We start from the raw sequence: 16,199 nt of genomic DNA on the forward strand, positions 1-16,199 counted from the left end.
TATTATGGAGAGATGAGTTAAAGAGAGTAAGAGAAGGAAAGAGAAAGATTTTGTGATTACTATCCATGCAGACAGTTTTTCATGTAGTGTAAACAGGTAGCAAGGAGAGCCAATGGTATCCTAATGATGATTTATAAAACATTTACTTGTAAAGAGGCTATAATCCCACTGTATAAGGTAATGGTGAGAGAGACTGCATTTTGGAGTACTGTGTCCAAATATGGACCCCACACCTAAAGAAAGAAAGAAAGCTTCTTATATTCAGCAAAAAGGGTGAATTCATTCAAGTCTTTCCTCATATGGGAAAAAATCCTTGAATATATGGGCTACAAAGCCTGGTAACTAGGCATCTTAGATCTAGAGGACATCAATACAGATTACAGGGTGGCAGTCTAGATCAGACTGATGGAAATTTCCTTTAGCAAACAAACTGTAAGTCACTAGAATTACTTACTTCCATGAGTACTTGAGGGTGACAGTTTGAGAAAATTCAAAGCTGGATTTGTGCTGATGTGATGAGTGGAATACATAAGGATTTGATTTTATTTTATTTTTCTGGCGCAGAAAAAGCCTGAAACTTCCTTACACCATATGGTACATACTAATTTCTTAGCAAAATATACATACATACAACAGAGTCATATAAATATGAGATTTTGATTGTCTAAATTCAAATTACATCCATCATAGGTGTAAATTTAAGGATTGTATTAAATATTGGGTATATTGGCTGTCCTGTATGTGCAGCGAGTGATGTGCAGCAGCAGAATCTTCTTGGCACAGTATAACCGTAGTCGTTTTTGCACCAATAAAATCAATCAATCAAGCAGCAGCATGCTTGTTACATGGATGTGCTTGAACAAGCATGTCCAAGCTATTACAACCCAATATTATTCAATTTCTCACATGCCCATGAGTATATGAGCAGACAAATCAGTTCCGTGTAGGAAGAAAAACTTTGGATGACGACCCTTACTCAGGTCAACCTCACACAGCTGTCACAGAAGAAAACATTTTGGTAGATAATATCATTAAGGTAAACTGGGATGCGGAAGGAAATGATGTGGCCATGGAGTGGAATAACAGTCGTGGGCCTGCCTACACCGTCACCCATGATTTTCATGTGTTTGGAAGACTGCAGCATGATCTAGCAAGATGCAAATTCCACAAAGATGATAACATAAAGGAAACTGTCAAAAAATGGTAATAACAGTAACCAAAAGGCTTTTATGAGCAGGATACAGGGCTTGGAATGGATGGAAAACACCAGAACTCCATTCCTGTTTGTCATATACATGGGCTGTTAGGGTAACTACAAGTAAGAACAGGTGCATGTATACTTGCATGTACAACAATGCTAGCAGTATAGTAAATAAATTTGATGAATTTGAAGTGCTGGTCAAGACATCAAAGGTGAATAGTGTTGGGATATCAGAGACATGGTATCACACAGATATAAGCAGTGCAGAATTTAAATATGAGGAGTATAATGTGCACAGAAAGGATAGACAGGATGGGAAGGGAGAAGGGGTTATGCCGTTAGTTAAGAAACTAACTAAAGAAGTGTATCCAGTTGACATAGATGTACAGTGCAACATTGAGTCAATTTGGTGTGACATCAGCGCTGAAAAACCAAAAATGAGGGTAAAAGTGTGTTATAGGCCTAATGACTCTGATGAGTACAATGAAAAACTGTACGGAGAAATAGAGTGGGCCAGTAAATCAGATTGTCTAATAATGGGGGATTTTAACTTCCCAGATATTGACCAGAACTTGTGGGTTGTTCACTCACACACTAGCAAGACTTTTGTGGATTTATTGAATGATTGTTTTCTACAACAGCATGTCCAAGAGGCAATCAGAGGGAGTAATATCTTGATCTGATTATCGGCAGTGATTAATCATGCATTAAGAATTTGAAGATAAAGGAACCACTAGGTGGCAGTGATCACAGTGTACTGATGTGGGATTTACATAAAGATGTAACTACCATCAGGTGGGTATTTGCTTTCGTAAAGTACCATGAAAACTGTAGTGGTTTGAGACCACTACAGTGGTCTCAAACAATTACAGTTTTCATGGTAAAACTGTTTAAAAACTGTTTGAGACCACTACAGTGGTCTCAAACAGTTTTTAAATTCTATACAGTTGGACCAAATGATGATGGGACTAAATGGGAAGCTACTAGGCTTTTCATCCCAACTAAGAAATATTGCTCAAGGTTTAGGCCTAAATGGATGTCACGTGAACTAATGAGACTCGTGGCTGAGAAGAAAAATGCATGGGATGCATATAAATTATCAGGTGACACAGAAGCCTATGGTAGACATAAGCTAGTCTGCAACCAAGTCACAAAGGAAGTTAAGCAAGCAAAGGCAGATTATGAGAAATCTTTGGCAAAGGATGCAAACGCTTCTTCACCTTACTTCTTTACTCTAGAAGGAAGAGGATGAATCATGTTGGTCCACTTGATATCGACGGTTCGACTGCTGATGATCCTGCTCAAACAGCTGACAAACTAAACAAGTATTTTGCATCTACATTCACACATGAGAAATTCTGTAGGGAAGTGGAGGCTCTTGACAGGGAACCAAATGATTTTGTAATAACTGAGCACAAAGTGGAGGAGAAATTGTTGAAGTTAAACATAAGAGGAGCACCTGGGGTGAATGGGATTTACCTAGTTATAATAAAGGAGGCAGCAAAGGGTAACGCAAGTAATTACAGACCTGTTAGTTTAACTTCTGTTCCGAGAAAAATAATGGAGCCACTGGTTAAAGAAGCATTGCAGGATCATCTAGACAAGACTGCAGTTATAGCTCAGACACAGCATGGGTTTCTTAAGGAGAAGTCTTGTCTGACCAATTTCATTGGATACTACAATATAGTCAACAAAGGAATTGGATGCAAAAAATAATTTTGATATCATATACTTGGATTTCAGGAAAGCTTTTGATACTGTTGCATGTGGAGACTGCTGTACAAATGGGGGTGGTGTGGCATTAAAGGCAAGTTGCTACAATGGATAAAAGGGTGGTTGAGTGGGAGAAGATAGAGTGGTAATCAATAGACACTGCTCTTCATGGATTAATGTTATTAATGGAGTCCCCCACTAATAAGGTTGGCAGGGTTGTTAATGACAGTATGCTACTGCAACAGGATCTAGAAAAGTTGGGTAGATGGGCTGAGAAGTTTAAGTGACAAATGCAAGGTACTGCACATGGGTAGAAGTAACCCGAGAGAAATGTACCAACTGTGTGGTACTACACTCAAGGTGGTAAAGAATGAAAAAGACCTGGGGGTAATTGTGCAGTCAGATATGAAGTTTTCTGAAGGTCTTTAGAAATTGCTCCAGTCTACGACAGGTCTCGAAGCCAGACCTCTCAAAATGAAAGACAAGTGGCAAAAGGACTATACATCATGATAGATCCTCCCATAGTGGCATCTCTAGTATATTAATATAAGTAGTCATCTAATCTGATATTTCTTAACATTTGGGTATAACACACCAGTGGGCCACAAAAACTTCTGGGTAGGTAGGTCAAAACATTTTTTAAAAAAGCAAAAGAATTTGATTAAAAATAAATCATAATATGCAATAATGGAGGTGTACTTTTTTTGTGAATTATATTTATAATTTGGATATGTTTGTACATGCAATAAACACTGTAAAATCTGGCACATTATAATCTGAAATTCTTTAAAATCTAGCACAATTTAGAAAAAAAATCAACATTTCAAAATTCAGAAATATTAAGAAAGAAATCCAGCAATCATATCAATGATCACATTTGTATTTAAGAATTCACACAAAAAAAAGGGTCACATTACTCTCTTTATGAGATGCTTATGGTAACCATTGTCCTTAAAATCATGCTGGTGGGAAAACAGTTTAAACGGCATAGACAATGTAATGGTCTTAATTATTCTCACAATAGAACAAACTTGACTGCAACAAATTGTCCTGGTATTGCACTATTTTCAAATAGATGGTCTCACCAAAAGATTAACAGGTCATTTGTTTAAAGGATAAGACGACTGCTATGACAGCCTGTATAAGTACCACCATCCCTCATCAGATAGTAAGTTGTCTCTAGCAGAAACACTCAAACAAAACAGTTGTAAAGAAGTCTTTCGATGTGAGCTGCCATGTGGTATATGAAATCAGAGTTTTCAAAACTCTAACATGGCTAATGCTATCTATCTTGTCTGAGTGTTATCACTTAGGACCAGTTGCTATCTCATGAGAGAGCAATTTGTCCTAATACAGTCAATCATAGGATGGGCAATTAACTTTTAAAAAGGCCATCAGTTTGAAAGTAGTACAATACAAAGGTAAGTTTAATCTGCAGTGACAATTAGACCATAGCCTTAACTGATCAACACCAAAAATGTTTCTGGCTTGAAAATAGTCAATTTTTCTTAATTTCAGCATGAGAAACACAAATACTGGAACTCCCCGACTCACATAATACTCAACTTATAGAAATTCGACTTTACGCAAGTTTTTGTTGGACGGTGCAAACTGAAAAAAATCATGGAAACGTATTTTGCATCCCGTAGGAATAAATGGAGCTATCGTGAAAATATCGTAATGTGAACCCGATAACACTGTTTTTTTTGTAATTCATTCCAAGTCCTTGGAAGTTGAAAATTTCGCTATATAACTAAGCTATTTATCTCTCTAAAAGGTCATTCTTATAATGGAAATTGTGCTACACTTTCATAATTATAACAATCAATTTTGAATGCCTTTGTGATATTTTTCTAAAGCACGTTTATGGAGTTCACGACCAGAAAACAATAAAAACAATTTGCACTTTCCGGTTTATTGGGGTTTTCTGTTATTGCAATCTATTATAAATGGATAGTAAACTCGATCTTATTGCATTTATAATCCTGATATCTGCAGTTGTGTGGGTTTTTACGTTACGGTATTATTATGAAATGAGTTCCCCTTCACTGAAATCTTCAATCATATAAAAAACAAATTTTCAGAAACTTCTCTTCATTCCTATTTACGTTTTACAATGATGAAAGGAAAGCGACCAACAAAAAGTGCAAGTGCTGGTAATTCCAGGAAACAAAACAAAATTGATTTAGAAATGAAGATGATAATGATTAAGAAGTACAAAGCAGGACAAAGTTGTCATCTATTACAAGGGAATTAGGCCTCACTGCTTCAACAGTGAATACTATTTTAAAGGATAGTGCATGTATAAAAGAACCTGTCAAAGGATCAACGAATTTAAGATCAACAGTGATCACAAAACAGCATTCAGGTGCTATATCAAAGATGGAACAGCTGTTAATAATATGGATGGAAAATCAGATTCAGAAGCGAGTGCCTTGAGTCTAATGACTATTCCAGCAAAAGCAACAAGTATTTATAAAGATATTAAGGATAAGTATGGTGAACCCCAAGCAAAGTTTGTGGCAAGCAACGGGTTGTTATTGTTATTTGGTTTTTTTCAGGAGCATTAGCAACTAAGGCCATATTGCTCCGGGATATGCGGTGGTCATTCCCTGACCTCTCCGCATCCTCCGTATTTGGTGGTGACGGGCTCGAACCCCGGTCTAATCAAGAAGCGTGTGCTACGCACTGCTGCTCCTTCCCACCTGGCTACGGAGAAGCCAAGCAACGGGTGGTTTAATAGGTTCAAGCATCGCGCTGGTTTCCTCAATGTTAAAGTACGCGGTGAAGTCACCAGTGCTGATTCTGCAGCTGCAGAGAAATTTTTTGATTTGTTGGAAAAAATTATTGATGAAGGTGGCTATTCAATGCAGCAAATTTTTAGCATTGATGAGCCTGTTCTGTATTGGAAAAAAATGATGGATCGAACATCCACTGCCAAAGAGGAAAATACAATGCCAGGTTTCAAGGTTTCAAAAGATAGGGCCATGCTCCTGCTTGGGGCTAATGCAGCAGGAGATTACAGATTAAAACCACTGCTTGCATACCATTCTGGAAATCTCACGCATTTAAGGGCATCATATAGCCACCCTACCCGTGCATTTCCGATCGAACCAGAGAGCATGGATAACAATATCTCCCTTTGAGGATTGGTTTATATGCTGCTTCATTCCCAAGGTTGAAACATATTGTAAAGACAACGACGTTCCTTCCAAGATTTTGCGTCTATTAGATAATGCTCCTGAACATCCTACACATCTAGATGATTTCAATTTGAACGTGAGAGTCATATTTCTACTACCAAATACAACTTCACTCATTCATTGAACCTATGGATCAGGGTGTTATTTCGAATTTAAAAGCATACTATTTATGTACAACATTTGCTCAGGCATTGTGTGCAGTAGACGATGAGAAAAATTTTATGTTAAGAGACTTGGAAATCTTATGATATTTACCACGTCATCTTAAACATTAATAAGACCTGGGTGGAAAGTACTAAAAGTTGTTTAAATGGCGCATGGAAGAAAATATGCTCACGGCATGTGAAAGGCTTCGAAGGATTTGAAAAAGATGAATCATACGAAGAGGTTACAGATAAGAATGTAAAGGTTGCAGAGCTACTTCAGTTGGAGATTGATGCCAAAGACATAGAGCAGTTAATAGAGGAAGAAAAGAAGGAATTATCTAACAAAGAACTTATTAACTTGCAGGCAGCAATAGTGAAAGAAGAAAATGCTGGCAAAGCTCAAGATGAACCAAATAAGGAGCCAAGACGCTTCATCACCAGAGAGATGGCAATGGCATTTTGTGAAATTGCATCGGCAATGGTGAGGTTTGAGAAGATGGATCCTGACAGCGAATGATTCTTAAAAGTTAACAGAGGGGTGAATGATATGCTTGCTTGCTTGCTTGCTACAAAGAAATCTACGACGAAAAGAAAAAACCACCGTCCAGTCATCCATTAATATGTTCTTTTGTAAGGTTGAGCAGCCAACCCCTTCTAAATCTCCATAGCCCTCAACCTCCGCAGCAGCGTACTTATCTGCTGAAGATGTCGATTCTGGCAATGATGCTGAATGAGGAGACAGGCATAACATCGGTAAAAATTACTGACGTTATGCCTGTCTCCTCTCTTTTTTGTAATTTTATAATTTTTTTAAAATTGCATGCTTTTGTAATTTTTCCTATGCATGAGATAATAAACTGAATAAATACAATAAATAATTCTATTCACATGTTCATTGAACATTTCTTTTTTGATTCAATCAATTCAGCAAGCATAGTTGCGAGTGCTGCACAAACACCAGGAAATTTCACCTTACGTAAAATCTGACTTACGCAGTGTTCCACGGAACGCAACCCTTACATAAGTCGGGGAGTTCCTGTATAAATTTAAAACTCTTAGTTAGCTCTAGGATCCATGATATAGTCCCTCTTATGATTTAGGAGAATATTGGTGAATACTAGGAAATTTTGGAGTCTAGAGAATAGATAGGGTGGTAACACTGAACCAGGAACCGAAACACCATGTTTTTTTTTTTATTTCTGTGTATCATTTACCTTGCAAGTGATGTTATGAGTGATGTTCATTTCTTTTTTTTTTTTCCTAGGTTTATGAACAAAAATTACGTAACAAGCCAGGATGCCACGTAAACGTGTTAACAGTGTTGACAATTTGGCGAAGGTAAAGAAAGCCCACACGAGAAGCACGCAAAAGTTCGATAAATTTAACGGTAAAAGTACTTTGCAGTAATGGAATTTGTATTGTTGCTCGCTCAGTAAACATACAGTGGGTGTTATCGGTCAGGAGTAGAAATTGAATCCCACGGGAGATTGAAACCCTCCCATAGTGGAGGGGGTAACCTGACCTTTTTTTTTAATTTATCCACTAGTCCACCAGTAGACGAGTGGATAAATTGTTTATTAAGAAAAAAAAAGGCAAAGGAAGCCCACACGAGAAGCAAGGCAAACTTCGAAAAAGTTTACTGGTGAAAATACATTACGAACATTTTTTACGATGCCAGAACTTCCAATATGACTCTGTTCATGATTCAGTTAGTGATCCTAAATAAAAAAGGTCAGGTTACTCCCCCTCCACTTTGGGAAGACTTCAAGCTCCCATGGGATTCAATTTCTACTCCAGATGGATAACACCCACCGTCTGTTTAGCGAGCGAGCAACAATACAAATGCCTTTACGGCAAACTACTTTTACAGGTAAATTTCATCAAACTTTTGCATGCTTATCGTGTGTGCTTTCTTTACTTTAGCCTACAATGTTTGTTATGTGTGTGGTGATGTGACATTTTCCACTCAGAAATGCCAATTGACTCCACTTGTGAAGGCAACCTATTACCATTATTTTGGCTGTAAGGTAGGGGATGAAGACAAACCTTGGGCACCTCATATTTGCTGCAACACATGTGCTGTAAATCTCCGTGGATGGTTGAATAACAAAGGACGTTCAATGCCTTTTGCCATCCCAATGATTTGGAGGGAGCCTTCAAATCATGTAAATTATTATTATTATTAGTCATATGGTGCAAGGAAGCCTGAGACATGCTGCACCAGCCAAAAAAAAAATTCTCATGTTAACCTGAGAGAAAAAGAGGGAGAAAGAAATAGAAGAGAATCACCAAGAAAGAGAAGAATGATGGTATCCAGCTCAGGACCCTGGGTTTGCCAAGCCCATACTCATCAGATGTGAGCCCCTGGGGTAGTGACTGTTATTTCAGCATGGCATGTCAATGTTACTGTTGGACAGTAACAAGAGATGCTCCAGAAGTGGAATATAAGCAACAAGTGAAAAGAAGGTGCTGTCGTGAATAGGCCACATTTTCAGAAAGTACCACCCTTTTTATTTTTGTTTTTTTACGTTTTTTATTATTATTAGCCATATGGTGCAAGGAAGCCTGAGGCTTATGCTGCACCAGCCAAAAAAAAAAAAAAAATTTCTGAATTACCCCGAGAGAGAGAGAGAGAGAGAGAGACAGAGAGAGAGAGAGAGAGAGAGAGAGAGAGAGAGAGAGAGAGAGAGAGTGTCAGAAGTAGAAGGGAATCACCAAGAAAGAGAAGAATGATGACATCCAGCTCAGGACCCTGGGTGTGCCAAGCCCATACTCACCAGATGTGAGCTTTTTTTTTTTAATTAAAAACAACTGTGATTTATGTTGTATCAAGAAAATGTAAATATGGGATTGTTTTAATATTACTTTTCACTCCGACTACTACTGAAATTACTATATTCTTAGACAATAGCGAAAGTACTGTATCTCAAAAACTAGAACTAATAAAAAATTTCTGAAGTCATATTCGTTTTTCTCGACCCAAAATTAGTAAAGTTTGCCTATTTTAAGAAAGGAAACAAATTCAAAGAATTTTTTGTTGAACAGTGCTATCAATGCTATTTAAATACAGCTGCCCATAAAAGCAGACAAAAGGACAGTGTAGTCCTGCAAACATCTTATAATTTCTCTGAGGCCTCAGCATTTCTTTGAACTTGTTCTCTTTCACTGATATTTCTTAGTCAGTAAACTTCATAAATTAATGTGAACTGCACTTATGACTAGCTATATGACTAGCCATACAGCACTTACATGAGCTGGTGACTTGGACATCACTTTAAGACAGCTGAGAGCAAAAATGAAAGACTGAAAATGCCCAGTGACAGTACAGCTAGAAAAATGTATACCTCATTAAATCTGTAGTTAATCTCTTCTATGAACAGCGACTTACTTATGCACACAAACGATAAGTTTCACACATCCAAAGTTTTTTTTGCCAACATTATAATTACTCATACGGCTCATCAGGTGCATGACTACTGCAGGAATAAAAACAGGTAGCTCAAGGTTACTCACTTGGCTTCCAATTCCATACTAACAGTTTGGAAGAGAAAGCCTAATGAGCAACCCTGACCACCTGTTTTATCTCTCTCTCTCTCTCTGATATAATTATAACGGTGGCAAAAACAAAATTCAACTATCTTTGTTATTATGTACAAGAAATTTATTGAATTTCTCCATAGTACATCATTAAAAGCAAAATGCCACATAAACTGATGAAGATTGACTCATAATAATTATTCCTCGAGAAGAATTGTTAAGATTTTCTTATTCTCCATTGGGAAAGTAATTTTTTTTCTGAAGGACATCCATAAATATTCTGAAATCTACTGTGACTATATTTATTGTCATTTAACATATTCATTAAATATGTCATTGACATTTAACAAATTGAACTGTTGTTTACATTTTACCACCAGTATTATCTTTCAGTTACTATAAACATTTACAGATGTAAATAAGTTCAGTCGTTAGTATTTATTTAATATTCATTGAAATGTGCTTCTCCAAAATTGCTTACTAGGTATGCACCCCTCTAAAATCAGGAAAATTTTAAAATCCAGCACTTCTCAATCCCCGAGGGTGCTGCGCTTTAAAGAGTTTACTGTATATCCAAATTAAAAATAATATTTTAATATAATATAATATGCAATAATGTTTAAGTATGCTTTTTTGTGAATTATATTTATAATTTCAATATGAATTTTTGCTTAGTTTATGTGGGTTGCATTATAAAAAAAGGATAAGATATGCTAATCTTATTGATCCAGAAATATACTGTTGTTGAAGCAATCCATCACAATTTTCAGTCTATCTCCTGAAAACTGAAATCCTCCATAATAATACATTCATATATCTGTTTGCCACTCCATTTGTTAGCATAAACTGCTATTATATTCATCACAGAATCACATGGTCCAATGTCATTTTTTTTGCTTTTCCATCACTAATTTCACACCAGCATCACAGAATAATACCAGATTTCAAGCTGGTCACCTAATATACCTCAAAAGTTATTAGCCAAAATCTAAGCCACATGCCTCCCTCAATGGATGAATTTGACTCCAATGAAAATTGATAGATATGTTTTTTAAAGTAACTCAAAAATAATTTAGCTATGGAAAATTCTTCAAAATAGTCTCACTTTCTTACCTTCCCACTCAGCTGGAACTTCCTGCTGAAAATTTTCACCATCTTCTGGAATGAACCACCGAACAGGATGCCGTTTTCCTTTTTGAGGTTCTAATAGTGAAAAGAAAAAAATGCACAGAAGTATCTGCATAAGAATTCACACATATCACCAAACTAAATAATTAAGAAATTGTTAACAATATTTCAAAAACATAGTATAGAAAATTGGAAAATGTATCTCACCATCCCAAATCTTCAGTAGTCACGTCACCTTTTGTGATACCATTAGTCACATGGAGGACTATTGTCCTCCAATTTTTGAAAATTCATTTTTGTGCTTGCAAATTTATTTTTGGGAGAAAAAGTTGCTGGGTCATCTCTCTCATGCTTGATAGTGGCAGGAAATGTGTTAGAATTTCACTTACATTGAACAAGGAATAAAGACATGGTTTCCAGTATGTGCCTATTAGGTAGGATATACATTTTGAAGAAACATTTCTCTTGAAAAATAGTAACTAAGCTGTTCTTTTAGTGACATGTGCACAAGTAAATTGAAATAGAGAATAGTGAAAATCTAAGTAATTCAACTTACACTGAGTGAAATCGGTCTTTAATTTATTGAAGGAATACAGATAATTTTCAGATGTTTCACAATACTTCCTGAGTCACTTCTTCAGTGAATCAATTGCCATCCTTATTACACTTCACAGATGCAAACTTGCTCTAATAAGGGCAACAATTCAGTCACTGAAGAAATGGCACAAAAAGTACCGTGGAATATCTGAGGATTATCTCTTATTCATCTAAAAATTAGACAGATTTCAGGTCTACATAGGTACTTAGATTTTCATTCTCCCAAATAATAAGTGCAATTCATTTTACTACTGTAAAAATACAGAAATAGTATTTGTAAGTTCCTTCTCCTACACTATCCATGATTCTGATTGTAAGCAATGCGGGAGAAAGATATCGGAATGCAAGCAGAAGTGAGGTTTCTGAGAGGTTTGTGGAAAGACTAAGAGAGAGAGAATATGAAACATGATCAGTAGAGAGAAAGTGGGAGAAGAATGATTACAAGAAAAAACTGAGAGGAACAGACTAAGATGGTTTGGACATATAAAGAAAATGGAGAATAGCAAGCCTGCCAAAGAGGTTGCTATAAATAGAAATGGAAGGAAAAAGACAATGAGGAAGGCCAAGAAGGAGATGGTGAGAGGAAGTGAAGAGCGTATGGAGAGAAGGGAAATTAAATGGATAGAGAGAGAGAGAGAGAGAAGAGCAATGGTAGAAACATAGAACTAAATGGAAACATAGAACTAAATGAAAAAAAACTGGTTTCTTATCAACCTGGCAAGAAGCTGAAACAACAATAGATAAGTAAGTAATAACCATACAGTGCAAGGAAGCCACAGGCTTTTGCAACACTGGCAGGGGAAAAAAAAACGGTAGATACGAAAATACTAATTATTTGCTACCCTCCTCACATAGGTAACTATCCAGTTGACCTTTTGAATTTATTCAAAATGTAATTAGTAAATGTAATTCAAAATGTAATAAATTCAAAAGGTCAACTATCCAGTTGACCTTTTGAATTTATTCAAAATGTAATTACCCATGAAGGCAACCTGTTCCAGCAATCAGGCTAAAAGAAAACTCCTACAATCTAGTATAAACCTCTTCCCCTGTAATCTGAATTTATGCCCACAATTCTAGAATTCTCTATAACAGTGAAAATTTGCCTTCATTCATTTTTCTGACCCCTCTCAAGAGCCTTATAAACCTCAATCAGATCACCCCTGAGGTGCCTGGTTGCCAAGCTCTGTAGCCACATATACGGAGTGAGCCTTTCCACATATGGTCACCCATTTGCTGATCTCACCATGAAGCTCATGTCTTTTTTCAGATGAGGTCTCCATACTTGAACACTGTATTCCAAATGTGGTCTTACAATTGTCTTATACAGTGGGACTATGACCTCCATATCTCTACAGGATAATGTTCAATAAATCATCGATAAAACACCATGGGCTTTCCTGTCAGCCTGTTTATGCTTCTCAGAAAACTTCATATCTGCCCGTATTATAACTCCCAGATCCCTTTCTTCCTCTACTGTTTATAATTCAACCCCACCAAGTGTATAATTTATTTTGGGGTTGCTATTCCCCAAGTGTAAAACCTTGCATTTTGCTGCATTAAAACATAGCTGCCACTTTTCTGACCATTCTTGCAGCCTGTTCAAGTCATCCTGAAGGATGCACTGCGTGGTACTGATCATTTATAACTACCAATCTTTATATCATCTGCAAATTTTGACATCAAGCCTTCTATCCCATCATTGATGTAGTTTATGAAATTCAGAAACAGTGGTCCAAGGCCTGATCCCTGCGGGACCCCACTTCTGACTTTACATCAGTAGGAAGAATATCCATTAATCACAACCTTCCGGCCTGCAGCCATCCTGCAATCAATCTTAAAATTTTTCCAGTAATCCCAACATGTTCCAGCTTATACAATAACCTCTCATAAAATCCAAATAAACTATGTCAAAATTGTTCCTTACATCCAGCTCATCAGTAACTGTGTCAAAATAGCTTACTAAGTTAGTTAAACATGATTTTCCCTTAACAAAACCATGTGTGTTATTCAGAATGCCATATCTATCTAAAAATCCCTGGACTGCACTCTTAATCACTGTTTCTGAGATTTTCTCTACCACTGAAGTCAGACTAACCAGTCTGCATTACCAATTTCGTTCTTAGAACTGCCTTTACAAAGGAATCTCTGCAGAGTCCAAAGATGCACTCATAATTAACTTCAGTGGTTCAATACACTCCCTGGCAGCCTCCCTCAAAATTACTGGGTATATGTCATCAACTCCAGAGCCATACTTGCCTTTATGCTCAAATATTTGTAAGTCAATAATGTATAAGTTAATGTTTGTAAGTCAAACAGGAAACTTTGAAAGATGCTAATTTTTGTTTAAGTGCTACAGTATGAGATACTATTATTATTACAGACTATGTTCAGGATAGCAAAAATTTATAAAAAAAAATTTAACCACTGAATAATATATTATAAGATCGTTCAACAATTTCATTCATCATAAGGTTGTAATGATTTTGATTCAGTTGTTGTTATTTTGGATTTTAGGAGCATTAGCAACTAAGGCCATACTGCTCCGGGGATATGCAGCGGTCATTCCCTGACCTTTCCGCATCCTCCGTATTTGGTGGTCATGGGCTTGAAGCCTGGTCTAATCAAGAAGCATGTGCTATGCACTGCTGCTCCTGCCCACCTGGCTACAGAAGCACCGATTCAGCTGTGATTGTTCAAACAGTTTACATACATATCATTAGCATAATTGGGGAAAATTCACTAAAAAAATTTTTCCAGTGTCGTCTGCTTGGAGCAGAATTGCAGACACTACATCCAATACTGTCAGCTTCAATACAGTTGTCTCCATTTTCAAAATTATTTACTTCCAGGAGTGTCAAAAGCCAGTATGGGCCCTTTGATAAACAGCCTCACTGAGTATATCTTTCTGTCCAATTTCTCTTTTCTGTAACTCATAAACAATGCCAGATTTCAGTAGTCTGGAGCCATGCACACATAAATATTGAAAGCTAAAAAAAAACTTTACTCTTCACAGTACCTGTGTCGTCTTTGCTACCCCCTCCTCCATCCCAGATGTCATCATGGCCTAGAGAAATTGCGCCACTGTACTCTAGTAAATCAGGCCTTTCATATTGGCATTCCTCAACCCACACAACATAGCGGTAGCATAAAGACAAAACTAGTCTTTGTCAGACCATAAAACACAATATAGCGACTGTCGTATTCAGCTGGATGATACAGTTATGCAAAATTCTGACTTCTAGTTTGGAAAGCAAAAATTCTCAACAGTTTTGAACTAAAGGTGATTTTGTAACATGGTCACTGTCTTAAATACAGCTATCTTAGGTATCTGTCAATATTTGGTCACCTCTCAGGCACTGCATCCTCCTAAGAGGGACATTTTAAACGAACTTCAATGTATTGAAGGACAGAATGGCCTTCCTTGTTTTTTTTTTATCACTAACACGTCCAGTCAATTCTGGCTCTAACATGTCCTTGAAGGATCACATGAACATTATGTAAGTTTTAAAACAGTGATCGAATACGAATTGGAGTAATTTAATACATCATAATTCAGAACGTAATACTAGGAAAGTGCTGAGTTGTTTTGGCACTTTTAGTACACTGACTACTCTGGTGGTAGCAACTACCAGTTCATATGGTATGTTATTTCGCATAATCTTTATCAAGTATTGACCTAGTAATATGTGTTTTCGAACTGATCTGAATGTTGTGCAGGCTGAAAAAAAATCCCACTCCCTAGAGTAAATGCGACTATTTTTACCTCTGACTTTATGACAAGGTATACACTAGTATTATCTATATACAGCACTTCTTAAAACTAATAAGAATTTTTTTCGTGACTACTTCTCTTAAATGTCCTTTAATATACGAGTATTTGTATTGGTTAGGACTTTAATAACTACGAAAGTTCACAAAACCACAGTTCGGCGTAAAATTTCAATTTATCAACACTGTGTTCATACATACCGGCAGGTATTTCATAATATGTATTTCCAAAGTGGTCTTTTCCAATTAAGTTCCCTTTAAGTTGTTTTTTCCTTAATGACTGAATAAAATTAGATACTATCATCCGCAATATACTCTTCGATCCCATGCTTCGAAGAGATATATTCTATATACGAATTAAGAGAAAATGTACCGCTCCACGCATTTTATTCAGCTGATCATCACATCCGTCTAATTTCAACTACCATGATTTAAAAAAAAAAAAACAAACTCATCAACTTTCTAAAAAGTCGATAGTTTTTAATTCGAGCACAAGCAACCAATCAAATATATGACACGTGACTTTGGCCTCGGGTAGAAAAGCAAGCACAACCCTACGCAAAGGAGCCTCACCAAGCCCGCTTTTCGCTTCCATACTTGCGCTTTCTACACCAATTCACGCCCAAAAACACGAAAAGAAGTAAAAGTGGCCGGCCCTCATACCTTAAGACAGAGACTCGAAATCGGAAGTGCTCAGGGCCACAGATATAGTTATCGGGTAACTAGAGGGGCCACTGAAACGGTTGTGGGTGGCTGCGGACCACATCATTGTGCAAACAGCATATCACTAGCATTATTCAGCAAAATATATAAATATTATTAGTCATATGGTGCAAGGAAGCCTGAGGCTTATGCTGCACCAGCCAAAAAAAAAAAAAAAAAAAAAAAAATTCCCGAGTTACC

The 16,199-nt window shown here is 36.8% G+C and overlaps 1 protein-coding gene across 1 annotated transcript in view; it reads right to left on the reverse strand.

Moving 5' to 3' along the window:
* Window positions 1–15,718, reverse strand: part of LOC150086059 (NADH dehydrogenase [ubiquinone] 1 alpha subcomplex assembly factor 2) — a 56,638-nt gene extending 40,920 nt beyond the window's left edge. Inside the window, exons 1-2 of the mRNA XM_090373679.1 lie at window positions 15,498–15,718; window positions 10,914–11,003 (exon numbers count right to left, since the gene is read on the reverse strand). Coding sequence (XP_090229805.1) covers window positions 10,914–11,003; window positions 15,498–15,624 — 217 coding nt within the window. The 5' untranslated portion in view covers window positions 15,625–15,718. The remainder of the gene's footprint in view (window positions 1–10,913; window positions 11,004–15,497) is intronic.
* Between the last annotated feature and the right edge of the window lie 481 nt (window positions 15,719–16,199).

The sequence above is a fragment of the Mastigoproctus giganteus genome, chromosome 5 (assembly GCF_048544385.1).
Source record: "Mastigoproctus giganteus isolate SK-2022 chromosome 5, ASM4854438v1, whole genome shotgun sequence".
NCBI classification, from domain to species: Eukaryota; Metazoa; Arthropoda; class Arachnida; order Uropygi; family Thelyphonidae; genus Mastigoproctus; species Mastigoproctus giganteus.